This window comes from Clarias gariepinus, chromosome 1 (genome assembly GCF_024256425.1).
Source record: "Clarias gariepinus isolate MV-2021 ecotype Netherlands chromosome 1, CGAR_prim_01v2, whole genome shotgun sequence".
Taxonomy (NCBI): Eukaryota; Metazoa; Chordata; class Actinopteri; order Siluriformes; family Clariidae; genus Clarias; species Clarias gariepinus.
In genome coordinates, this window is record NC_071100.1 from 18,343,314 (window position 1) to 18,370,987 (window position 27,674).

A 27,674-nucleotide genomic window follows, 5' to 3' on the forward strand; every position below is an offset into this window, starting at 1 on the left:
GTTAATACATATTTAATTAAAAATTCAATAAGGTCACTCTTCAAAGTACTGATGCTAAATATCTGACAGATGAATAGGACTCACGACTAGAGTTTACATCATGAAAGAAAACTTAACATAAGTTACTTGACTTACATAATTCTGTTTTTGGTTAATTCTATTCTGAAAATCAGAAACTAGTGATAAATGTTACATATATAAGTAATAACACACACACACACACTGACCTGATACAGAGAGTGTAACAGGATCACTGATCTGTGAGAGCTGAGAGTCTCTTCTCCTCCCTCTGCAGGTGTATTTACCACTGAAGTAATAATAAACTGAGACTGTAAACTCCTGTGCTGTGCTGTATGGGGAGAATGTGTGACCGTCTCTATACCAGTCATATGTCCAATCAGTGGTTCCTCCTCCCTCTATGTTACATCTAAAAGTCACTCTCTCCTCTCTAAACACCTGTGTATCAGGCGTTATATTCACCACAGGTTTGGGAGACTCTGTAGGAAAAATACATTTATATTAATATTTTTCCTAAACTTTTATTTTAACAAATACAATTTTTAAACTGGATTTATAATTAATGTAAACACTGAGAGTGTAGATACCAGAGGTGTGGACTCGAGTCATGTGACTTGGACTCGAGTCAGACTCGAGTCATGAATTTGATGACTTTAGACTCGACTTGACAAAATATAAAAACACTTGCAACTCGACTTGGACTTTAACATAAATAACTCGGACTTTCACTTGGACTTGCGCCTATTGACTTGTAAAGACTTGCTACTTCCCATAAAAAGCCCAAAGATAAAAAGTATGTTAACACGGACCGCTCTATCTCTGTTTATGTGTCTGTGCGCGTGTGTGTGACAGAGCGCATGCGCGCATTCGGCACTACATCCAATCAAAGTACCGTAGATTCTTTTGATTCGACAGCGTCCAACGTGACAACAACGTGCACGCGCCAGTTCGCGAAATGATACCGAAGGTAGTTTCGTTTGGCTGTAAAAAATTGGCTATATGCGCGGACCACTGACCACTGACCATGCTTCTACGGAACGCAGTAAAGGCCAAAAAGGAAATTGTGAGCGTTTTTTAATCCCCTGACGAACTCTAGCCATCAGGATGTGTTTCCCTTGTTATCTTGGACATATTTAGAATGATGAACCTCGGCTGAGTCACTTGTAGGCTGTAAACATGTCAGTACATGTGTTGTATTGTTTATATTTAATCACTGGTATACACTACCCATGATTTGTTTATGCTATTTTATCAAGGGATTTTTTTTAAATACAGTATATTGTGGCGTGGGCGGGGCGGCGGCTGACGACCAGCATGCCTTGCGGGGATGTCGGTGTATTCACCATGATGGGGAAAGGTGTTTTGGTCAGTGGCTTCGGCCCTGTTGTGTGTGAGGAGGTGTGTGACGTGTGAAATGTGCTCCAGTTCAAGCTAGTGCTGAATTGGATGTAGGCTCCTGAGTGAAGGTGCTGCTCATGCCTTACATGCTGTGTGCTTAATAAAGTACTCCCAGCCATTGCATTGGGTAGCAAATAAGCTCACTCGTCTCTCCAGCATTCTTCCTGGCGTAAAAACGCTACATTGGTGTCAGAAGTGGGATGGAGAATAACGGGTTCGAGCGCACAAAGGAGGACCTTCTAAAAATCCAAGCGGGCCGCCGAGTAGCGGAGCGACTACTCGCGCTGAAGAAGCGCTTTCCTGGCGGAGCTAGCGCGAGCACACCACGTCCACGAACGCGGAGCGGGAAGCAGAAAATCCCGGCGCTGGATCTCGGGGCAGAGGCTGGCGCTGCGCAAGCGCCGGAGCAAGATACAGCTCCGTGCGCTGCTAGCCGGCAAAGCGACCTGCCGCTGCGCGAGGCCGAGCGCGCTGAGCCCATATCGGCGGCACATCGCGGCGGAAGAGCCGAGCGACCGCCCGCAGCTCAGTGGCGCTCGGTTCGTGAACCTAGCCGGGGACAGGGCTACCCGTCGCGGTTAGGCAAAGAGCAGCTCTCCGACGTTTCGCGGCGAGGCGACGGCGCGGGTGACCGTAAGGAGGCGCTGCGCGAGGTCGAGCACGCTGAGCCCATAATGGCGGCACATCACGGCGAAAGAGCCGAGCGACCGCCCGCAGCTCAGTGGCGCTTGGTAGGTGAACCTAGCCGGGGACAGGGCTACCCGTCGCGGCTAGGCCTCGACACCGCTTCCGAGATTCCGCGACGACGCCGAGGCCAGGGACCGCCGGACTACCGCTGCAACGTTCTCAGGCCTGAGGGACAGCCGGACTACCGCTTCAACGTTCTCAGGCCTGAGGGACAGCGTACACCAGCAGCCGCTAAACTAGCGCCGGGTGGACGGTTGGTTACATCGACTGTGTGCCGGACGGCGTCTTACTGCGGGCGCTCGTGGACACCGGCTCCACTGTTTCCCACGGGTTGTGGAACTGTGAACCGCTCATCGCCAGGCAGAAGGGCCCCACCCAGCGCTCGCAGGGCACCGCTGCAAGATTTTTGGGTGGGGGCACCTATGGGGCGAATGGGCGTGGACACTCACAGCCAGCTCGGCTCTCCGATGTCATCTACCGGGTGCGGTTGGCAGGGCGGGCACGAGTTTTGCCCCACCGGGACCGTATTGCGCCTCAGCCGCACGCCGGGGAGACATCGAACTCTGTGGAGGCCGGACCGCCTCAGGACTACATTCGCGTTCATCCCTCACCTGCCAAATTACGCCGGCGTTCCCACCGCCAGCGCCGACCGCCTCCACGCCTCCAATACAAAGTTCGTCATGGTGACCAGGGACGGTCACAGCTCGGGTGGGGGCAGTGTGGCGTGGGCGGGGCGGCGGCTGACGACCAGCATGCCTTGCGGGGATGTCGGTGTATTCACCATGATGGGGAAAGGTGTTTTGGTCAGTGGCTTCGGCCCTGTTGTGTGTGAGGAGGTGTGTGACGTGTGAAATGTGCTCCAGTTCAAGCTAGTGCTGAATTGGATGTAGGCTCCTGAGTGAAGGTGCTGCTCATGCCTTACATGCTGTGTGCTTAATAAAGTACTCCCAGCCATTGCATTGGGTAGCAAATAAGCCCACTCGTCTCTCCAGCATTCTTCCCGGCGTAAAAACGCTACAATATATTAATATAAAGAAATGGACCACTACGAGTGCTGATTTCTTTTATATGCAGTTTGGGTTTATTCAAATAATGTGACCTAGTGAATTGACATCACGTGGATAAAATGCTAATTATCTCGCATAATAATAATAATAATAATAATAGTATTATTATTATATAATATTTAATTATAATATTATTATTATTAATATTATAGTAAATAATAATAATAATAATAATAATTATTATTATTATTATTTAATTATAATAATTATTATTATTATTAATTTATATATAATAATAATTATTATTACTATTATTATTATTAATTATGTCTTGAGACTGTATCTGACAGGTCTCTATTTTGGCATTATGGTTTTGCTGAAAAGGCATATTTGATATGAAATATCAGACAAAATACTGACATGTTTACAGCCTACAAGTGACTCAGCCGAGGTTCATCATTCTAAATATGTCCAAGATAACAAGAGAAAGATATCCTGATGGCTAGAGTTCGTCAGGCATTAAAAAACACTAACTGTCTACTTCTTTACCGCGCTCCGTAGAATCTCAGTGGTCCGCGCATAACCCTTCGCGGGCGAGCCTTCTCCTAAATGCGCATTCCCTGTGCCCCTTTCACGGGGGTGGGGCTAAAAAAACGCATCCTGATGGCCTCTGATCTCTGATCGCCATCCTGATCTCTGATGGGGGAACCAACTTCGACACAGCACGCCTACGTGAGTGTATCACACAAGGTAGGGAGCAAAGTTCTTTAATGTTATGTGAAGAAAACAACGTTATTGTTTGTATGAAGTAGCCTACTTCATTGAGATTATGTGCTACCATTTTACATTGCTACTAGCATTTACTAACATTTGTATTTTTATGTATCTGAGCAATGTTCTTTCATAAAAAAAAGGTTTGTTTAATAAATACAGATCTTACAACCATACATAATCTTTCTACATTTTATTTTTTTTCTGCTAAAAAGACTTGAAAAGACTCTGGACTTGACTTGAGACTTGTTGGCCTTTGACTTGGGACTTGACTCGGGACTTGAGGGCAATGAATTGAGACTTACTTGTGACTTGCCAAACAATGACTTTGTCCCACCTCTGGTAGATACAGTAAATCTGCTCACATGTAAATGATTAAACTCTGTCACATACAATCACTACTGATGAAGTAAAATTCACTTCTACACTATTAACTCATGACTGAATTACAGTGTGTCTGTCCTGTTCATCTTTATAAACACTGAGTGTCAGGAGGGAACAGAAACTAAAGCTAGAAGAGACACAATCATGATAGAAACAACTGACTGTGTGATTTGGTGACACTTTTAACAGGTTTATTTAATAAATTAAAAAAAAATATTGTGCTAAACAATTCCCATCCCCCCCAGCCCCCCCCCCCCCCACCCCCACCCCCCTGTGTGTAAATGTTGCTGTGTTGTGGCGCTGCTCACATGTTAAGTGTTGTACAGAATCACTCTTACAGAAAGTCTCTTACTCACCGATAACATTTACCCAGAGTGCATCACTGTAGTCTGTGTAGTAGACTGGGTCTCCTCTTCCAGCTTTGCACCTGTACTGACCTCCATCAGAGACATTAATCGAGCTGATGTTATAGTGGGAGTAGTAGTGGTGGTAGTATGAAGAGTTGGAGTTATATCCTGCAGTCACATTCACAGTGCTCTGTGTGGGTGTGGTCCAGCTCTGTGTGGATGTGGATGTGGGTGTGGATGTGGGTGTGGTCCAGTAAAATGTCCATCCAGCAGGTGACAGAGTCAGTGTACAGTTCAGAGTCACTGAGTTTCCTGAAAGTGCATCTCCTTCATGGCTTGATGTAAGATTAGGTTTAGGTCTGTCTGTTAAAAAATAAATACAGTATCAGAATGTGAAGTAGTCTTTACTACACAAATCACCTCTACAGTAAAACACTATTACTCTCTCAGTGACGACACTAAACACATCAGGATTAATGTCACATGGTTTATATATGTTCAGTCATTTAAATGATTTAAATGGAGATCTATAGAGATATTTAATGTTAAGAATCAATAATGTCAAAGTGAGAGTGAGAGAATAACTGCTATGTGATGATGCGACTCTCTCATCCTTCTATATCAATTTATGTTTATGAGTGTATAAAGTACAAATGGAGCCACGTCAAATAGCCGCGGCCGTGTGAATTGCGTACGAATGGCGTACGGCTGCCCTATGCACGCCGTAATCCCCCCTCCTTTTTCTTCGAGAAAGGCGTGTCAAGATTTCACAGTAAACACGCCCATTCAAGCCCTATTTATGCATTGACCTGGTTCCACCACTAGATGGCGCTTCGTTCTCAAGGACACGTTAACACAAGCCAGCAATTTAGCTGCGCTGAGTTGCAATCACGTGATTTTAACAACCCACCCCCGCCGAACTGACGCTACCAAACTGCACTAGAGATGAAGATGGCGGCTTAATGGACTATTCGTGGTAAGTGGTGTTTTAATTTATAAAATTTGTTTGGGATTAGTTTAAAGTTTATTTCCCAGTTTAGTTTTTTTATCGGCCATTTTGAAAATCACTGGCAGCACCAGCAGCGGTCAGATGTAACTTTAGATAACTTAATGATCTGTTTACCAGGTCTGGAGTTAACATTACAGCTTACTGTCAGTGTCACAAACTCACAATGTCACTCCTCTTCAACTAAAAAGACACTAAAGCTTTAAAAATACTATTAATGTCCCTATTACAAAAGCTGCACTACCCGATGAAGTGTTTGTGCTCTATAAAAATGCCTTTAGAGTCTGACCGCGTGTCTGGATAAATTCAGCATTTATTTATTCTTTGGGTAAGAGTTAATCTGCAGGTTATATCTGTGAATATAATGTGATGCAGTTCATGAAGGACACAAGCTGAGGATAGATGTACAGGAGCTCGCGAGCTAAACGCTCATAACCCGGTTTCTATTTTTCTCAGTTTGGCCGTGACTTTGCGCGGTAGCGCGAGCGCTTAGTTATTGAGCTGGATAAAAACTCTGAAGTGTTTATCAGTTAAGGAGTGTGAGGAGGGGGAGGTGTGTGTGTGGGGGGAGGTGTGGGGGGCTTCAGTACTAGGTGAGTTATAGTTTGGCTTCAGAGATGAACTAATATATACGAGTGTTATATCGCCTAACTTATTTGTATGAAAAGCGCATTTTAATTTAATGCAGATGATAATACAGACAGACCGGGGTTAACACTAACAAAGTTCAATGGTTAAAGTTATCCCAGTTTATTTACATTCCAGAATTCCCCAAAACAGTATTTTACACACTCTGTGGTGTAGGTTTACTAATATCTTTTATATTTATTACAACTAGATATTCTGTAAGGTTTATTTATCTTTGTCTTCACTAAATTCTCCTGTTTTCTTTAAGCAGAGCTCCGCTGTGGAGGATTGGGGGGTCAGACGGATGACGGTTGGCCTTTTGGAGATACTGGAGGAGCCTGAACAAGCTGTAGCAGGGATGACGTCACAGTGCAACAGCTTTAGAATTATGTTTGGTCAGGTCTACTGTATGTTCTGAACATAGAATTGCAAAACGTCTGATACTTTAGGGGGGAAACAAAGAATTAAACAGTTCCATCTTTAATATAAAAAAAAAAAAAAATGATATTTTAATATAAAAGAACCAGATAGAGACTGATAGGCAGCTGGTGTTATCCGGGTGTTTTAATGACCTTTAAGCAAAAATTTAACATGTTTTTACCTGTTTTATACAAATTATTGTTTTACCTTTGACTAGTTTTGGAAGAATAAATTTTATTTTTAAAGTCATGTGTGCGTGTTTTAATTGTTGGGGGATTGTTTGTGTATTTAAAAATACATTTACTTAAACCAACAACTTCAATGTGCAAAAATGGGACAAGACGTTGTTTTAAATAAGAGTTGGGCTAATAATAATGATAATAATAATAATTATTATTATTATTATTATTACTGGTTATAGAAACAAATTAAAACAACAGTTAAACACTTGATCATATGTCTCTGTGCTAGTTTGTGACTATGTGACCCATAATCATTTTTTCTCAGTATAAAATTTTTGGGCTTTTTTAAGAACTCCATTAAAAGAGCAAAGACAAACTTAGAAGGAGTGGAAGGTAAGAAACCTCAGTGGAGAATACTGACTGTGACATGGTGCTAATTGCTCTGTGTGTGTGTTTGGTGGGGGGAGGGGTACTTCAGACTTACTTGTCTCTGCCCAAATGTTTGTGTTAAAGCAACGGAGAAATGCCGGAGCGCGCGCACACACACACACACACACACCTCTCATCCACAAACGCTTTAACTGTTGTCTTGTAAATCGTTGATTAAACCTATGAACACAGCTGTTCAGCATCAGTCCTAAACACAAGCGCAGGGTATGTTTTTGTCCTTAATTAAAAGACACCAATATGTTAATAATTTACACAATGATAACATGTTGTTTACGTTTAATGTTTATTTAAAAGGTAATAAGCAATATTTAAAATAAAACAAACCAGGAAGTAAGTGTTTCATACATTAAAGTGCTGTGTATAACCAAGTGCCCCAACAGACATAGCAACAGTGTAGAGAGTGTGTGCGCTGTGGGGGATTGGAAGGTGAACGAAGATAATCATTTACAAGACAAAAGACGTTCAGAGGTGTGTTATGCCCTAAAACGCGCCCCCCCGGCACGGATTGCCCCCATTAAGCAATCGCTATCTTCAAAGAAAAGCCGCCGCCCCTTTTCATTTAAATGCTATAGCGAGTGTTTTTTCTTTCCCTACGCTCGGTTTTGTGAACACAGTTGCGTTCAGTAACACGATGGAACCAATTACCTAAACAGCAGCAACAACAACCATTATGATCACACTGTTGAATTTATATTGCTTAAATATTTCGCAGCTCTGTCCTCTTTGCATTGCTACGTGTTTATTTACTTCCTTTTCGCATCGCACGTATAATGCACTCTAAAATCGACACTATCAAACTTGGAAATGATATAATATCCAATCAAACATCACGTTATTAAAAGTAACGAATTTGTCACTACTCTTCTCTCATGCAGCACGGCTAAAAAGATAATTAAAATTACACCAAAGTGCTGCAGGTTTGGTGTTTGTGAGCTTTTCCTAATCAGAGTTACACGGGGGGCATTTTGTGCCTGATCCAGTTACACTCTACTTAGATATTACACAGAGGGGAGTTAATTTTTGTTTTCTTTATCCTAGCTTAATTTCATCTCATGAAATAATAGTAAGTTTTGGAGTTTTGGTATGAGTTCATCTCCCCAGCCAGTGTTGGGACAGGGTAGCATCGTGGCAGGATTGGTGTAACTTTTCTTATCTTTTTAGCCGTGCTGCGTAAGAGAAGAGTAGTGACAAATTCATAACTTTCGTTACTAGACATGGTCTATTTTGTCTGCAAGTGAAATACATCGATACATTAATAATAAACACCACGATAACATTACTGCAGAAGGATCTAGAGACGTGACTTTGAGATGTTCACAGTATATTCGAACCGTAGACAGTATATATTTTGCAGAACATTACAAAACAGCCATGTCCAATAAAACAGTGCATCTTTAATAAGCCGCATTGGTTTCGAGTCAGTAGTAAAATTAACGAAAGACTGAGAAGCCCCGTAAACTTGACCCTGACAATAATAGTCGATCTTATATATATATATAAATATATATATATATATATATATATAAATATATATATATATATATATATATATATATATATATATTTATATTTATTTATTATTTTTTTTTAATGTTCAACTTAACGTTTCAAAGTAGCCTATATAATTTGTCTTGTCATATGTTTACAGCGTTGGCTGATTTTGTGATTGAGACCCATGGGTTACATTGAAATATTTTTATTAGTAGTAGTAAGCCAGGCTTTAGTAACCCTGGATAAATCACAATATAAGCCCTCTCTCGCGCACGCTCTCTCTCTCTCTCTCTCTGTCTCACACACACACACACACACAGACACACGTAAACACACACGAACAAGTAAAACATGAAATCGCGTAAAACCAAATGAAACTATGGCAAAAATATATAAGCAGTAAAAATTACAGTAGTATCCTGTAGGCGATTCCTGTCCTGATAACAGGCGCTGACCCTTTGGACCTGTTTAGTTCTATTAGTATTGTGTTCAGGTGTGAATGTTTATGGGGATTTAATCTGTCACTGCTGCCGCATTTATTCACCGTAGTGATAAGTGATAAATGTCCCATCAGATCTTTGATGGGAAAACGTTATGCTGGTTAAATGACTAAAGACATACTGATCCTTATGAACAGATATTTGTTCCAGATATTATGCGCCATTAATCGATTTGTTTTGCCAATTTTTGACTATCAGCGAAAAAAACATCAGCGAAAACATCAAAAATATAACGAAAACAAACTCAAGCAAAAGTTAAATTTCAAGCTTTACTTTGCAGTAAAATATTATCTACCAGTGTATTAAACGGAAATAGATAAAATACACTGTAATGTAAAATACTGTACATAGCCCGCATTTGTATTCCGTACCTACAACGACTGGTATAGATAAATTACAGATGTTACCGTGTTTTTAAGGATTATTAAGGATGTCGTAAAAAAATATTGCAATAAGTAGTTTTATTAATTAATTTAATCATTAATTAAAATAGCATAAGCATCATGGATTGTGTATTGAGTGATTTAAATCTGTTTTATGAATCGTTTTTATCCCTCTTTTTTACCACATCATCTTTTTATGAAACTATGTTGATGTAAGTTATGTTATATATATATTAAATATAGTAACCGGCTGCTTGGACACTGCAGTTAACTGAAGCAGTCAATGCTCCATCTGGCGGAATTATACAGCATTGCAACTATCTTTTTAGAAAGCGCATGGGGGCGTTTATGGGGTGGGGCATCGTTAACTACGTCATCGCGGGGGATCACGTTCCGTGCACGGATCGATCATGGTCCTGTCACGGTCCTGTCATGGACCTATCATGCTCCAATCCTATCATCGGCTGTTTGACGTGGCTCCCACTGTAAAATTAATTATGGAAAATGTAACACAAACAGCAAAAATACACAATCTTTATTGGTAAACTTTAAAAAATAATCTTTTTAACTTTGTTTTGCCTAAACATCAATAAAACAGTGTAGTGTTACCACCTTAAAGCACTTAAACACATTATACTGAGCACACACTGGGAAATGGTCACAAATGCAACTGGAACTATACAAAAATAAATTAGGGACACAACACACACAAGAGAAATGTGCCTTGACCTTCTAGACCACCGTACGTCTCCTATACAATCTGTCTGTAACATTATGTCGTTATAATGAAGTTCCTGATTTAACTCAAGTGTAAACGTCTCTGTGGTTACTGATAGTTTTCCTTTAGACATCATGATTATAAACATTGTGTCAAATCTATACATTGGTGTTCATTTGTTCAGTTGTCTGAAGACGTGTTAAATAGGGAGCTGTGACGATCCAGAATTTAGAACTGGTGTCTTCGGAGCGATGAATGAGGCGGTGAAAAGCAAGGAAAGGGATGGATCAGGAGTGTGCAGGTGATTATGACGTTACTTGAGATATGGGCATGACCTGGCGTGCCATGACACTCTGTAGATGTCCGTGTGTCATTTACAGTACACAGTGTAGATGAGCACAGATGTGTGTTGTGAGTGTGTGAATCAAACACACCTTCTTTAGATGTAAGCATCACACACTTTCATTCAGAAGTAAAGCTTTAGCTTATTTTTAAACATACTGTAGTAGTAACAAAAATAATTTAGTTTAAATACAAAAGGGATAAAAATGAAAATGAATCCAATTTAGAATTGTTTATTACATATTTAAAAAAAATTCAATAAGGACCTGTTGAACAGATGAATATGACTCATGTCTTGAGTCACATCATGAAGGAAAATTGACTTAAGTTCAGGGCGAAAACTGAGAGTAACTGAGACATGGTTCTGTTTTTGTTCAATTCTGTTTTAAGCATAAATTCACATACAATTTTCCCAGAATCCCACAGTTTGTAATGTGACTATTAAATTACATTTTATTAAAGTGGAAAGTAATTTCTTATTTTTAAACCGATTATTCTTTCACATTTTAGTCAGTGCTTATTCTCTCTCACTAGTTAGTAAACAGTAAAGGAAATTCTAACTGCACACTTTCACTTACAGGAGCTCAGAGATGCCCAACACTGGCATCAGTTAAGTCTCAGTAAATATGGCATAGAAAACTGCATCAATCAAAGCCTGACAGCAAAATTCCTGTAGTCCACAAATAGCTGTGACATCATCAGGTCTAAATCTGCTGATCTACTGAGCACAGGGCAGAAAACATCTAACGCTTTTCACCTGTGACTCTTTAGTAACTTTATTTATTGGTGTGTTTTTGTGTTCACAGGAGAGAAAAAAAAGGAGAGAGAGAGAGAGCGCGCACAGGGAAAGTGTGTGTGTGTGTGTGTGTGTGTGTGTGTGTGTGTGTGTGTGTGTTTGTTTGTGTCTGCTTAACGAAGAGTTACTGTTAATGTTGATTGTAAATGTTGCAGTGATGTAATTTATTTTGTACATAATTTAGAGGCTTATGCAAAAGTTTGGGCACCCCTTGATAAATAACAGATTTTTGTGGTTTCTTTAATTGAAAAGACGTTAACACAGTTTCTCTTGAAAATGGAAAAAGAATGCACAATATTTTCAGCAAACATTGGTGCATAGGTACTTTTTATCATATAAATTGAACAAGGATAAAAAATAAAAACATTATTTTGGCACTGTTCAAAAGTTTGGGCACCCTACATAATCAGTATTTAGTAACACCTCTTCTGGCAGATATCACAGCTTGCAAATGCTTTTTATAGCCAGCTAAGTCTTTCGATTCTTGTACTTGGGATTTTCTCCCATTCTTCCTTGCAAAAGACTTCTAACTCTGTAATATTCTTTGGACATCTTGCATGCACAGCTCTTTTAAGATGTACCCACAAATTTTCAATGATGTTTAAAGGGGACTGTGATGGCCATTCCAAAACCTTCAGCTTTCGCCTTTTGAGGTATTCCACAGTGGATTTTAAGTTATTTAGGTTTTATTGTATGACCCTTGTACTTGTGTGTGTGTGTGTAGATGGCATCATCCTCTTTTTAGCTTCAGATTTTTTACAGATGGTGTGATGTTTGCTTCCAGAATTTGCTACTATTTAGTGGAATCCATTTTTCCCTCGACCTGTGCAATGTTTCCTGTGCCACTGCCTGCAACGAAACCCTAAAGCGTGATAGATCCACCCCCATGCTTAATAGCTGGCAAGGTGTCCTTTCCTTGAAATGCTGCTCCTTTTTTTCTCCAAACATGCCTTTGATGATTGTGGCCAAAAAGTTCTATTTTAAATCAATCAGTCCACAGCACTTGTTTCCAAAGCGCATCAGCCTTCTGTAGTTCAAGTTCAAGTAGTTCAAGTAGGCTTTATTGTCACTTTAACCATATACAGTTAGTACACAGTGAAACGAAACAACGTTCCTCCAGGACCAAGGTGCTACATGCAACATAATTTTACAACATAAATTAACAGAAAAACTAAACTAGCTAACTAAGAGGCCTAGTTAGCTGGCTAGCAGAGACAAAACAGATTGACCTAACATAAATTATAACATAAATTAACAAAAACTAACTATCTGGGGAAGACTATCTACAGGGTTTTTTTCTTTCTTTTTTTTATAGACAGCAGACAACACGTGCACGTGCAAATGTGCAAACAAAAGCAACAACAAAGTGACAGTGCGACAAAACACAACATAACATAATATGGTGTTGAGGCGTTAAGTTGAAAGGTAGTGGAGAAACTGTAAACATTCTTCAGTGTAGCAGCAAAAATTAAGAGTAAAAAAGTTAGTGCAAAAAGTAGTCCAGTAATGAATATTGTGCAAAAGAGCATTTACAGGTTGGTGTGTACGATAGTTCGGTGGTGTAGGTCAGTGTGTTTGCGCTTGTGTTGATTAGTCTCATTGTTTTAAGGTAGTTGAGTTAAGCGGAGTGATAATGTTTGTGTGTGTGTGCGTGTGTGTGTGTGTGTGTGTGTGTATGTGTTTATCAGTCCAGTCCTTTTTTGTTAAGAAGACGGATAGCTTGTGGAAAAAATGGATGTGTGTGCCCGAATGCTTCGGTACCTTTTTTCCAGATGGCAGGAGTGTGAAGTGTGTGTGAGAGGGGTGTGTCCGATCAGCCACAATGCTGGTGGCTTTGCGGATGCAGCGTGTGGTGTAGATGTCTTCAATAGAGGGGAGAGAGACCCCGATGATCTTCTCTGCTATCCTCACTATCCGCTGTAGGGTCTTGCGGTCCAAGATGGCACAATTCCCAAACCAGACAGTGATGCAGCCGCTCGGGATGCTCTCGATAGTTCCTCTATAAAAGGTAGTCAGGATTGGTGGTGGAAGTTGGGCCTTCCTCAGTCTTCTCAGAAAGAAGAGAACCTGTTAGGCTTTCTTGTGTAGGGAGCTCGTGTTGAGGGACCAGCTGAGGTCCTTCTCCAGGTGGACGCCCAGGAATTTGGTGCTGTCAATGATCTCCACAGAGGAGCCGTCGGTGCTCAGTGGAGAATGGTCACCTCGTGTCCTTCTAAAGTCAACAACCATCTCCTTTGTCTTGTCAACATTCAGAGACAGGTTGTTGTCTTTAACAGCCTCTTGCACTTCCTCTCTGTACGCTGACTCGTCGTTCTTGCTAATGAGACCCACCACGGTCGTGTCATCAGCGAACTTAATGATGTGATTTAAACTGTGTGTTGCTACACAATCATCAGCAGTGTGAACAGCAGGGGACTAAGCACACAGCCTTGTGGGGCCCCAGTGCTCAGTGTGGTGGTGCTGGAGGTGCAGTTACCGATCCGTACTGACTGAGGCCTTCTGGTCAGAAACTCCGGGATCCAGTTTCAGAGGGAGGTGTTTAGGCCCAACAGGCTCAGCTTCCCAATCAGTTGTTGGGGGATGATAGTGTTAAATGCTGAGCTGAAATCTATGTACAGCATTCGAACGTATGTGAGGGCAAGATGGAGTGTAGTGGAGATGGCATCATCCGTTGAGCAGTTAGGACGGTACACAAATTGCAGTGGGTCCAGTGAGGGGGGCAGCAGGGTCTTGATGACGAGCCGCTCGAAACACTTCATGATGGTGGGTGTAAGTGCAACTGGACGGTAGTCATTGAGACAGGACACAGTAGACTTCTTGGGCACGGGGACGATGGTGGTGGCCTTGAAGCACGTGGGAACGACGGCGCTGCTCAGAGAGATGTTGAAGATGTCGGTAAGAACATCTGCCAGCTGTTCCGCACATTCTTTGAGCACTCTGCCTGGGATGTTGTCTGGTCCAGCAGCTTTACGTGGGTTGACTCTGCGTAGAGTTTTTCTCACCTCAGCTGTAGTGAGACACCTGGTCGTTCGGAGGAGGGGTGGACTTCCTCGCCGCCACGTCGTTCTGCCTGTCGAACTGAGCGTAGAAGTTGTTCAGCGCATCTGGGAGGGAGCTGTCACCGTCACAGGCAGGTGATGTAGTCCTGTAGTGAGTGATGGCTTGTAAGCCCTGCCACATGTGCCGTGTGTTGCCGCTGTCTATGAAGTAATTGTGGATTCTCTGGGCATGTGCGCGCTTCGCCTCTCTGATGGCCTGAGAAAGTTCGGCCCTCACTCTTTTAAGCGTCACCTTGTCTCCCGCTTTGAAGGCAGAGTCTCGGGTCCTCAGAAGTGCACGCACTTCCGCAGTAATCCACGGTTTCTGATTGGGTCTCTGATTGTTCTGTTCTGATGTTCTGTTGCATACTTCTGATGTTGGATTTTATGATGGGGACGCAGGTAAGGTTTTTTCCTCTGCTGACTCTTCCATGAAGGTCTTGTGGAACGGTGCACGACCACTCCTGAGTCTGCTAAATCTGCTAAATCTTCCTGCAGGTTTTTTGCAGTCAAATGGGGGTTTTGATTTGTCTTTCTGACCAGCATATGAGCAGTTCCCTTCGAAAGTTTTCTTGGTCTTCCAGATCTCATCTTGACCTCCACAGTTCCCTTGAACTGCTGTCTCTTAATTCCATTTCCCACTTTGGAAGCTGCAAGCTGACAACTCTTTGCTATCTTTTTGTAGCTTTCTCCTGCATTGTGACTATTAAATTACTTTTTATTAAATTGTGGCCATCAGTAACTTTCATTTTCAGAGTCTTACACAGCTGCTTAGAGGAACCCATGGTTGTTGAGTGTCCACAAGTGTGTGCACAAAATGTGAAGACTCAAAGTATTTGTAAAGTTTTGAGATTGGCATTTACGTGGCTGTTGCCACGCATCAGATCCAATGAGCCGATTAAAGTCTGAACCTTGTAAAAAGAATCTGAAACTCTGGAACTCTTAGGGTGCCTAAACTTTTGCACAGTGCCATAATGTTTTTATTTTTGTTCAAATTATGCACATTAAGAAGTTACTATGGATCAATGTTTGCTGAAAATATTGTGCATTTTTTTCCATTTCCAAGAGAGATTGTGTTAACATCTTTTCAATTAAAAAAAATCACCAAAATCTGTTATTTATTAAGGGGTGCCCAAACTTTTGCATAAGCCTGTATATACAGTATGTTTTCCCGAGCATGACATTAATGACTGAGCTGAAGTGTAAAGTCTAAACGATAGTACCTGTGAATTAACTTTTTTTCAAATTATGGTTAATAAATTAAACGTTACATTCTAAATCATGCTGCCTACACTTGTGTTTTTATTATCGAATTCAATTCAGTCATTTAACTCTTTACTGTAAAAACACAACAGTGAAACTTTATTTACATATTTTTTTGTTTATAAATGTGTAAAATCCTGACAGTAAGATCAGCTTGACTATTAGGTGAAGAGGAATTGGTTCTCATGTGTTATTTTCTGACAGTGTAAATAAAAGCTGATGGAAAAATGTGTCACACTGATGTATAATAAATTGTGGTGATTCTTTACAGATCAAATGATTTGGTTATTTTACGATAGAAAAGTGAGTAAACAGAAATAAGGAGCTGTACAATCATAATAATGAGACTTGGTTTATCATACAATAAAATCTAAAAGAAAATCAGAAACTAGTGATACTGTATACTGTATGTTGCATGTATAAGTAATAACACACACACACACACACACACACACACTCACCTGATACAGAGAGTGTAACAGGATCACTGATCTGTGAGAGCTGAGAGTCTCTTCTCCCTCTGCAGGTGTATTCACCACTGTAGTAATAATTATCTGAGACTGTAAACTCCTGTGCTGTGCTGTATGGGTAGAATGTGTGACCGTCTCTATACCAGCTATATGTCCACCCAGTTTCTCCTCCTCTCTGTATGTCACACTTGAAAGTCACTCTCTCTCCCCAGAACACCTGTTTATCAGGCCTTATAATCACCATAGGTTTAGGACTCACTGTAAGGAAAAGAAATGTATATTAATACATTCCCCAAACTATTATTTTTAACAAGTAAAATTTTTAAACTGGATCTATAATTAATGTAAACACAAAGTGTAAATACAGTAAATCTGCTGACATGTAAATGATTAAACTCTGTTACATACAATCACTACTGATGAAGAAAAATTCACTTCTACACTATTAACTCATGTCTAAATTATAGTGTGTTGTCTTTCCTGTTTATCCTTCATCTTTCTAAACACAGAAGCCACTCCTTAGTAAAAGGCACATCGCAGAATGCCTGGAGTTTGCCAAAAGGCACCTGAAGGACTTTCAGACCATGAGAAACAAAATTGTCAGGTCTGATGAGACTCTCTGGCAACTTTACCATATAGGCCTGATTGGTGGATTGCTGCAGATATGGTTGTCCTTCTGGAAGGTTCTCCTTTCTCCAAAGAGGACATCTGGAGCTCTGACAGATTGACCATCGGGTTCTTGGTCACCTCCTTGACTAAGGCCCTTCTTCCCCAATCGCTCAGTTTAGATGGCCGGACAGCTCTAAAAAAAGTCCTGGAGGTTTTGAACTTCTTCCACTTACAGGTGATGGAGGCCACTGTGCTCATTGGGACCTTCAAAGCAGCGCAGAAATATTTTTCTGTAACCTTCCCCAGATTTGTGCCTTGAGACAATCCTTTACCACAGTTCCCAGTTAGAGATAAGAAACTCGCTCCCTGGTATAACGATCATACACGCACTTCAAAACAGACAGCTCGGAAATTAGAACGTAAATGGCATCAAACTAAATTGTTAGTATTTTAAATAGCATGGAAGGAGAGCATCCTGAACTATAAAAAATCTCTTAGTGTAGCTCTCCTGGAGGAACGTTGTTTCGTTTCACTGTGTACTAACTGTATATGGTTGAAGTGACAATAAAGCCTACTTGAACTTAAAATAATAAAAATAATCATAGATTTTTATTTAATACCGTGGTCAAATTAACCAGAAATAAGACCACTTCAAAAATCTCCACAACAACATTGTGTAATAGTAAGGACTTCATTAACTTTTTTAATAATATAATTGTAAATAGTAGGCATAAAATTGAGGCTTTGAAACCAAACAATGTAATTTATGCAGATGTTAAACTAGCCATGTCAGATCGGAACCTAGAGTACTTTACTCCCCTTGAAGAGAATAAACTAATTTCACTTATCTCTTCTGCAAATTCATCAACCTGTATATTAGATCCTATACCGACACATTTTCTTAAACAGATAGTACCAGCAATAACAGAACCCCTGTTGAAAATAATTAATTCTTCACTCAGCATTGGGTATGTTCCAAAATCTTTTAAATTAGCAGTTATTAAACCGATTATTAAGAAACCTGACCTCGACCCCTGGCAGCTGTCCAATAACAGGCCAATATCAAACCTCCCCTTTATCTCTAAGATTCTGGAAAAGATAGTAGCGGAGCAGCTATGCTCATATCTACATAGAAATAGCTTACATGAACTGTATCAGTCAGGATTTAGGCCTCATCATAGCACAAAGACAGCACTCGTTAAAGTAGTAAATGACCTCTTATTGGCCTCTGATCAAGGTTGTGTAACCATGCTTGTATTACTCTACCTCAGTGCAGCTTTTGACACCATTGATCATAGTATTCTTCTTCACAGATTAGAAAATGTAGTAGGAATTGAGGGTACAGCCCTCTCCTGCCTCAGATCCCATTTGACCGATCGGTATCAGTATGTAGACTTAAATGGTGTGTATTCTGCATGTTCTCTAGTGGAGTTTGGTGTTCCACAGGGTTCAGTTTTAAGCCCACTGCTTTTTTCCCTTTACATGCTTTCTCTGGGAAACATAATTCGTTTGCATGGTATTAGTTTTCATTGTTATCTGGTAAGGCCCTGTACGTAGTTGTTAGCACTGTCGATTGGCAGGATTGGCAGCCTGTCCAGGGAGTAAACTGCCTTGCGCCAAAGTCTCCTGGGACAGGCTGCAGGCCTCCTCCGACCCGGAATACAGGATAAAGTGGTATAGAAGATGAGATGAGTGAGTGTTATCTGGTTTTGCTAAGACATATAACTGTGTCATCAGCATGAGAAAAAACAGCTTAATGAAGTTGAGCAATGTGTGAAGGACATAAGAGACTGAATACTAATTAACTTCATTCTGCCTAATCCTGACAAGTTCAAATGTCTTAGCCATAGGATCACATACAGTGAGAAACAAGCTTTTTGATCACACTGTAACTTTAGATGGCCTTTCTGTTTCAAGTCCAACAGTAAAATACCTTAATGTGATTATAGGTTCCAGTCTTTCATTTGATGCTCATGTAGATAATATTACCAGGATAGCTTTCTTTCACCTCAGAAATATTGCCAAGATAAGGAATATATTCTCACTAAATGATGCAGAAAAAAAAAAATTCATGCTTTTATCACCTCTAGGTTGCACTATTGTAACGTCTTACTGTCTGGTTGTTAAACTAGGTGCATAAACAAGCTTCAGTTAGTCCAGAGTGAGCCCTCACTAGCACCAGAAGATACTAGCACATCTTATCTACATTTCATTGGCTCCCTGTAAAATTCTGCATTGATTAAAATTTTTTTAAATTGCTTCTGATCTATAAAGCATTAAACGGTCTTGCGCACAGTATCTGAGTGAACTGCAGTGTCTTACGATCTGCCAGGCCTACATCGATCATAGGATGCACAGCTTTTTCTTAGAAAGGCCCAACGGTATGGAATAGCCTTCCAATTAATGTTCAGGACTCAGACACAGTCTCAGTGTTTAAGTCTAGGCTAAAAACCTGTTTATTCAGTCTCACATTTTGTAAATAGATGTGCATTAAGTAAAGGAGCAGAACTAGGAAACTCATGGACGAAGAGTTTTACTGTAAACTGGTATGTTTAGATGCTGTTTTCCTCATTTTCATTGATCACTCAAGTTTGTTGATGGTGAAGTGATACATTTACACTTTACATTTTAGGGAGATCTCATGTCTGTGTTTCCTTCTGGCTCTTCATTTCAGTTATGCTGTCATAGTTAATCCTGCCAGAGTCCCTGCTTGCACTGCATTAAATATACATTCACCTTATACATTACATGACTGTGACCATACCTAATTGTTATCTCTCTTCCATGGTTCCACTCTACCATGAAGATAGTCCTCGCCTCAGCTGATGCTGACAGGTGTTCTCTGAGGACTTGTAACTGCAGTCGCTCGATAGTTCAGGACTGGGATTTTCTACTTGTCTACCTGAGCCTCAAATAACAAACTGGACTCCATTTTTAACTTAAAAACATCAAATGTTATATTAAACTGCCAACTGCCTAACACACAATATGGCTGCAGATCAGTCCCTGTTATCCGTTATCACACAAATGAGGATGAGTTCCCTGTTGTGTCTGGTTCCTCTTAAATTTTCTTCCTATTGCCATCCCAGGAAACTTTTCCTTTCCCTGTTGCCCTCGGCTTGCTTATCAGGAACAATCTGATCACTTTGATTTATACACACTCACATTTCATATAAACTTCCATAGTTTCTTTTGATTGTGTAAAGCTTTTGACAATGTCTAGGTATAAAAGCGCTATACAGATAAAATTGAATTGAGTTGACCTCTTCTTGTGCACTAGTGCGCAGTCATGTTTCAACAGGAGGGGGCCATCCCTAAACTGTTCCCACAATGTTAGAAGCATGAAATCGGCCAAAATGTCTTGGTATGCTAACGCATTAAGAGTTCCTTTAACTGAAATCACGTGATGTTTCATACGTGATGGCAGCAGATCTTTAGCGCTCTTGGCATGCTCCCTTGTTATTAATATTTAACAGGTCAAAGCATTTAAATGAAACATTCTAACAACGAGATGGATGCTAACAAGAAAGCTCGCCGGTGAGAACCCCGACTGGGAAACGGATGAAATCTTCAACTGGCAATTGACCAAGCAACAAACTATGTTGGAAGAAGCTGTCCAGAACGCAGTGCATATCGCGATGAAAGTGCAAACAATCTTTAACTGCTGAATTCACGGAGACTCACACTATGATCTTTAAAGTGCTGAGATATCAAGATCGTCAGGCTATCTTAGACGGTGCCAGAGAGGTGAGCAAGAGGGGACCAATTCTGGATGGTGAGAATAGGCTGAGATTCTTTGCTGACTACAGTGCTCATACCTCGCAAAAACGGAGAAGCTTTGCTGATACATGAAAAGAGTTGCAAGAAGCAGGAATCCAATCATTTCTGATTTACCCAGTCACCCTGCGTGTTATGTACAATGAGAAGAAATTGTCCTTTTCTTCGCCACAAGAAGCAGAGGAGTTCCAACTGCATCACCGATACTTCACGGGCAAGAAATCAGCTGACTTTTGCCGATGACAGTCCATACGAGATGGACACAAATTGACCAGATAATTAACCAGCCATCATTACTGGTAGGACTGTTCGTGGAATTGTGTGATTTAGGCAAATTCACATTACTTTGAATAAACCTGCCAATGGGCTAAAATGCTGTTTCATCCTTCCATCACTAGTTCGAAATGTTTAACGCAAAACGGTGTGCTTTCAGTTGAAAGTGTATTTAATAATTCTGTTGTTCCTGTTCATTTTTGTTTTTTCTTGTTTAGACCTGGGAGAGCAAGTTGGTCTCAGATCAGTGGGATGTATGATATTGTCATGGTTCCGATACACAAGAGGGGGAATAGCCAGCGGTTGGGGGGATGGGGGAGGGGAGAGCTTCGTCCAGCCATATATTTCTTCCTTTATGTTAATAACGAAAGGTGCAATCAAAGAAGTCATGTCTAAAACAATTCATTATTTGACCTTCAATATAGTTAAAGTTTACAGTCTCTTTGACAATGGTTAATATTTAAATTTTATCTGTTAACGTCAGAGGTTTAAATTGTCCTATAAAGAAAGTTTTTAGACAATTTGCGCAGACACTGTGTAGATGTCACTCTAGTTCAAGAATCTCATCTAAAAGCAATTGATGTTCCTTGTATGCAAAATAAATTTTATAAAGTCATTGCTGCGTCCAGTGACAACACAAAAACAAAGGGGTCTCTTATACTCATTAAACAAAACCTTCCTTTTGTTATTGAAAAATGTAGTAATGATAAATCTGGCAAATTGAGCTATTTCTGTACAAGTATTCAAAGTAAGAAAATAGCTTTTATTTCTGTCTACGAATTATGTCTATGTCTGTCTATTTATTATGCATAGTGTTCGGCAGATTTATTATTTTAATGGGCCAAGGCCCAGAAAGTTATTGGCTTTACAACTGAGACAAAGTGAAGCTAGGGCTATTATTGATACAATAATATTCACCTACCTTATTCACCTTACCTTACCTCACCCACCTTATTCACCTTCAAAAGGCCTAATAACTAATCCAAGAGAGATAAACAACACTTTTGCAGAACATTTAAAAAATTTATATCAGCCTAAGGATAGTATAGATTTGGTTGAGTTTGATAAATTTTTACATGACATTGATTTACCACATTTATTCCACATTGCTTGGCTGCAAAAAAATATTAGTAGTATACAGATAATTAATGAAAGTAAAGATAAAAATTACTCTTGTGTAGTTTTATCCTTAGATGCAAATAAAGCTTTTGATATATTAAATTGGGATTGTTTATGGAGGGTGCTAATTAAATTCGGGTTTGATGAGAAATTTATTAATATGGTACAAATAATTTATTACCACAATTACTGCAACAAACGGGTTACATTCCCAGTCATTTGATATCTTGAGAGGAACGAGTTAAGGATGCCCCCTCTCACCAATGTTATTTGCATTATCTCTCGAACCTCTAGCTCAAAAAAATAAGACAAGATCAGATTTGCTCCATTTCAATTAGGGATACCCAGCATGCAATATCTCTTTATGCAGATGACATTTTATTGTATTTCTCAGATTTTGGTGCAATCCAAAATGTAACCTACTTGAAACCTTTAATTGTTTAGGGAAATTTTCTGGATATAAGATCAATTGGTTCAAAAATCTCTTTAACCATTAAATAAAAAAGCTCAGAGTACTCAGATAACTTTATTGATGATAAAGTCTTTCAAAAGTTTAAAAGAGATATCGAAAAAGGGAGAAAACTTCCTGCATCATGGCAGTCTACAGTCTTAACCGTGTAGATAAATATATTACAGATGTGGCCATTAAGACTGCATGTGTTTTCCCGCAAGATGCCGCAATTTGGCACGTGGCGTGCCGCGACTTGCCGCAAGCAACATTCGGGAATTTAAATAAATGTGTTGTGCTTCACTGAATGTCCGCCAGATGGCGCATGAAAGGACTTTTTAAAAGACATGGCATTGCCTCGGTTTAAATGGTCTTAAATTAAACTAATTTAATTACCTGATAGAAGGCTAACTTATAATCTGATAATGTTAACTATGCGAATGTCTGGATTTGTGAATATGCCAACATATCTTATTTAAAACATAAAAATGTGTCGCCATCATCAGAAGTCATCCCTGCACTGGCTACCTGTTCAGTTTAGAATTAATTACAAAATAGTATTACTTACCTACAAGGCTTTAAATTGCTCCCACATACCTAACCAGTCTTCTGATACGCTATAATCCACCATACTCCTTAAGATTACAAAACTCCGGAATACTAGTAATTCCCAGAATTTCAAAATCTACAAAAGGGGTTAGGGCTTTTTCATATTTAGCTCTAAAGCTTTGGAATAGCCTTTCAGACAGTGTTCGGGGCTCAGACACAGTTTCCCAGTTTAAAAGTAGACTTAAGACGCATCTACTGTATTTAATCTGGCATACGCGTAACTCATCCCATAACCTCATACTCCCATACACCTATCCTGAATGGCAACCACGCTATTTCTCTCCATCTGTTCTGTATTTTTCTACACATCCCGAGGCATCTGGAGATTGTACCAGCTTCAGTAGACAAAGGCCAACCCCGTGAGGTTCCTAAGGCATCCAGAGAAGGACCAGCTCCAGCTGGATTCTGCTTTATGATGGTTGGAGCTACACATGCTGCTCCTGTGCTTCCAGTGATCCAAACTCCATCTGCCCTTTGCACCTGCTCACTCATCCCTATGCTGAACTGGACTTCATGTTAATTTAAAGAATTTCTGTTATATTGAACTTTCAGCTGCACAATGCACATGATGTTATATCATCTCTATCTGTTATCACCCAAATGAGGATGGGTTCCCTGTTGAGTCTGGTTCCTCTCAAGGTTTCTTCCTATTGCCATCTCAGGGAGTTTTTCTTTGCCACGGTCGCCGTCACCCTTGGCTTGCTCATCAGAGACATTTCATTCATCATTCATTCATCTTATTCCAAAAATTTTCTTTTTTAAAAATATTTATTTTATTTTTGTGAAGCTGCTTTGAGACAATGACCATTGTTAAATGGGCTATATAGGCCCCCGAGTGGCGCAGTGGTAAAGCGCTCACCCTATCATCCGGAGTTCGCTGGTTCGATCCCCGGGTGATGCTGTTACCTCTCACAGCCAAGGCCTAGAGAGAGCTGATTGGCCGAGCTCTCTCAGGGGAGAGGGATGAGAGGTACTCAGTGCTCCCACATTGACGACTCTACATTGACGTTACATGGCGCTGTCCCTCTAAGTGTGTTACGCCGCCCCCAACGGTGCGTGAGCGAGCAGTTTGAAAAGATGGTCGGTGACATCACATGAGTCAGTCTGCGACCCTCCCGACTGACTGGAAGCTCAATAGAAGCTTAATGTGGGAGCCTCCAGTGACTGAGAGGAATTGGACACTCGGAAAATTCGGACAAAAGGAGGGAAAAAAGCGCTATATAAATAAAATTGAATTGAAAAATTTTAAGACATGAATGAACAATATATTATGTATAATATATTATACACATATATAAATTATATTATAATAATATTATAATAAGTGCTTCGGGCTTTTCATCATGTTTTTTTGCTGATTGTGTCCAGCATTGAATACTTGGGATTTCAAAACTATAAAATAACACATATGGAATTAGGTAATTACGTAACAACAACAAAAACAACAGTTAGTTGTTATTTTAAGACACAGAGCTCAGCCTTTCTGTAATAGTTCTTGCAAGAACAGTATTGTCAAGTGCATTTGTACAATCCGTCAAGCACCATAATGAAACTGGCTCTCATGAAGGCCATCCCAGGAGGGTGAGACGAAAACCTACCTCTGCCACAGACGAGAAGTTCATTTAGAGTTATCAGCCTGAAAAAATGTCCAAATAACAGCTCCTCAGATAAGAGGCGTTATGAAGTCTTTACAGAAGTAGCAGAAACATCTCAATATCAACTGTTCAAAGGAGATTAATGCATTTTTTGGACGCCTTCAGCATTCCTTTACAATGTAGAAAGAAATAAAAATCAGGAACGATCATGGAGTTAGAAAGTGATCTAAAACTTTTGAACGGTAGTGTATATATATATATAAATAATACACATAATATATACTATACACATATTTACAGTACAGGTCAAAAGTTTGGACACACCTTCACTCATTCAATGTGTTTTCTTTATTTTCATGACCATTTACATTGGTAAAGATTCTCACTGAAGGCATCAAAACTATGAATGAACAAATGTGGAGTTATGTACGTAACAAAAAAAGGTGAAATAACTGAAAACATGTTTTATATTCTAGTTTCTTCAAAATAGCCACTTTTTGCTCTGATTACTGCTTTGCACACTCTTGGCAATCTCTCGATGAGCTTCAAGAGGTAGTCACCTAAAATGGTTTCCAACAGTCTTGAAGGAGTTCCCAGAGGTGTTTAGCATTTGTTGGCCCCTTCGCCTTCACTCCGCGGTCCATCTCACCCCAAACCATCTCAATTGGGTTCAGGTCTAATGACTGTGGAGACCTTTTTTTGTACATAACTCCACATGTGTTCATTCATAGTTTTGATGCCTTCAGTGAGAATCTACCAATGTAAATGGTCATGAAAATAAAGAAAACACATTGACAGGTAGATGAGAAGGTGTGTCCAAACTTTTGGCCTGTACTGTATATATATATACTCTTGTATATATACACTATTAGGAACACCATACTAATACGGTGTTCGCCCCCTTTTGCCTTCAGAACTGCCTTAATTCTACGTGGCATCGATTCAACAAGGTGCTGAAACCATTTTTTAGAAATGTTGGCCCATATTGATAGGATAGCATCTTGCAGTTGATGGAGATTTGTGGGATGCCCATTCAGGGCACGAAGCTCCCGTTCCATCACATCCCAAAGATGCTCTATTGGATTGAGATCTGGTGACTGTGGGGGCCATTTTAGTACAGTAAACTCATTGTCATGTTCAAAAAACCAATTTGAAATGATTTGAGTTTTGTGACATGGTGCATTATCCTGCTGAAGGTAGCCATCAGAAGATGGGTACATAGTGGTCATAAATGGATGGACATGGTCAGAAACAATGCTCAGGTAGCTCGTGGCATTTAAACGATGCCGAATTGGCACTAAAGGGCCTAAAGTGTGCTAAGAAAACATCCCCCACACCATTACACCACCACCACCAGCCTGCACAGTGGTAACAAGGCATGATGGATCCATGTTCTTATTCTGTTTACGCCAAATTCTGACTCTACCATTTGAATGTCTCAACAGAAATCGAGACTCATCAGACCAGGCAACATTTTTCCAGTCTTCAATTTTGGTGAGCTCCTGCAAATTGTAGCCACTTTTTCCTATTTGTAGTGGAGATGAGTGGTACCCGGTGGGGTCTTCTGCTGTTGTAGCCCAACTGCCTCAAGGTTGTGCGTGTTGTGGCTTCATAAATGCTTTGCTGCATACCTCGGTTGTAACGAGTGGTTATTTCAGTCAAAGTTGCTCTTCTATCAGCTTGAATCAGTCGGCTCATTCTCACCATTCTTTGTAAACCCTAGAAATAGTTGTGCGTGAAAATCCCAGTAACTGAGCAGATTGTGAAATACTCAGACCAGCCCGTCTGGCACCAACAACCATGCCACGCTTAAAATTGCTTAAATCACCTTTCTTTCCCATTCTGCCATTCAGTTTGAAGTTCAGGAGATTGTCTTGACCAGGACCACATATAATAATCCTTTAGGTGAGTGTATGTAAATTATATTATAATAATATTATAATAAGTGCTTCGGGCTTTTCATCATGTTTTTTTTTTTGCTGTTTGTGTCCAGCATTAAATACTTATTTCATCCATTATTTGACCACAGCTGGGAATAGGAGCTGGAATGTGATTGTGAATGTATGACTGAAATGAAGCTGTTTTTTTCCGTGCGGAAACTCGCGGCTCGTACTTTCACTTTACAAAAGGCAGCATTTTGATCAAAAAAAGCTGCTTATCGTGTGCGATTTATCGATAGAAATGCAGACATTCTCGGCCAGAAATGCACCAAAGACAAACACATGTACTGCATATAGGCTACTTGCGTTGTTTTCGCGCAGAGAGATTGTGTGTGCGTGCATGGAGAGTTTGTGTGTGTCCACGCACGCTTCTCATGTGTATGCATGGAGAGAGTTTGTGTGTGTTTGTGCGCGCGTCTCATATTTGACATTCATATGGACATTCATATTGTGGCGTGGGCGGGGCGGCGGCTGACGACCAGCATGCCTTGCGGGGATGTCAGTGTGTTCACCATGTTGGGGAAAGGTGTTTGGGTTGGTGGCTTCGGCCCTGTTTGTGTGTGTGGGGGTGTGACGTGTGAAATGTGCTCCAGTTCAGGCTGACGCTAAATTGGATGTAGGCTCCTGAGTTAATGTGCTGCTCATGCTGCTTGTTAGACTGCGTGTGTGCTAAGTAAAGTACTCCCAGCCATTGCATTGAGCAGCAAATAAGCTCACTTGTCTCTCCAGCATTCTTTCCGGCGTAAAAACGCTACATTGGTGTTAGAAGTGGGATGGAGAGTAACGGGTTCGAGCGCACAACGGAGGACCTTCTGAAAATCCAAGCGGGCCGCCGAGTAGCGGAGCGACTACTCGCGCAGAAGAAGCGCTTTCTTGACGGAGCTAGCGCGAGCACACCACGTCAACCAACGCGGAGCGGCAAGAAGAAAATCCCGGCGCTGGATCTCGGGGCGGAGGCTGACGTTGCGCAAGCGCCAGCTACAGCTCCGTGCGCCGTCAGCCGGCG

The 27,674-nt window shown here is 40.6% G+C and overlaps 1 protein-coding gene across 1 annotated transcript in view; it reads right to left on the reverse strand.

The window, feature by feature from the left end:
- The window catches only part of LOC128520545 (Fc receptor-like protein 5), a 192,135-nt gene that overhangs the window by 39,290 nt on the left and 125,171 nt on the right, over positions 1–27,674 (reverse strand). The window contains exons 14-17 of the mRNA XM_053494830.1: positions 16,290–16,556; positions 4,828–4,975; positions 4,622–4,743; positions 228–497 (exon numbers count right to left, since the gene is read on the reverse strand). Coding sequence (XP_053350805.1) covers positions 228–497; positions 4,622–4,743; positions 4,828–4,975; positions 16,290–16,556 — 807 coding nt within the window. The remainder of the gene's footprint in view (positions 1–227; positions 498–4,621; positions 4,744–4,827; positions 4,976–16,289; positions 16,557–27,674) is intronic.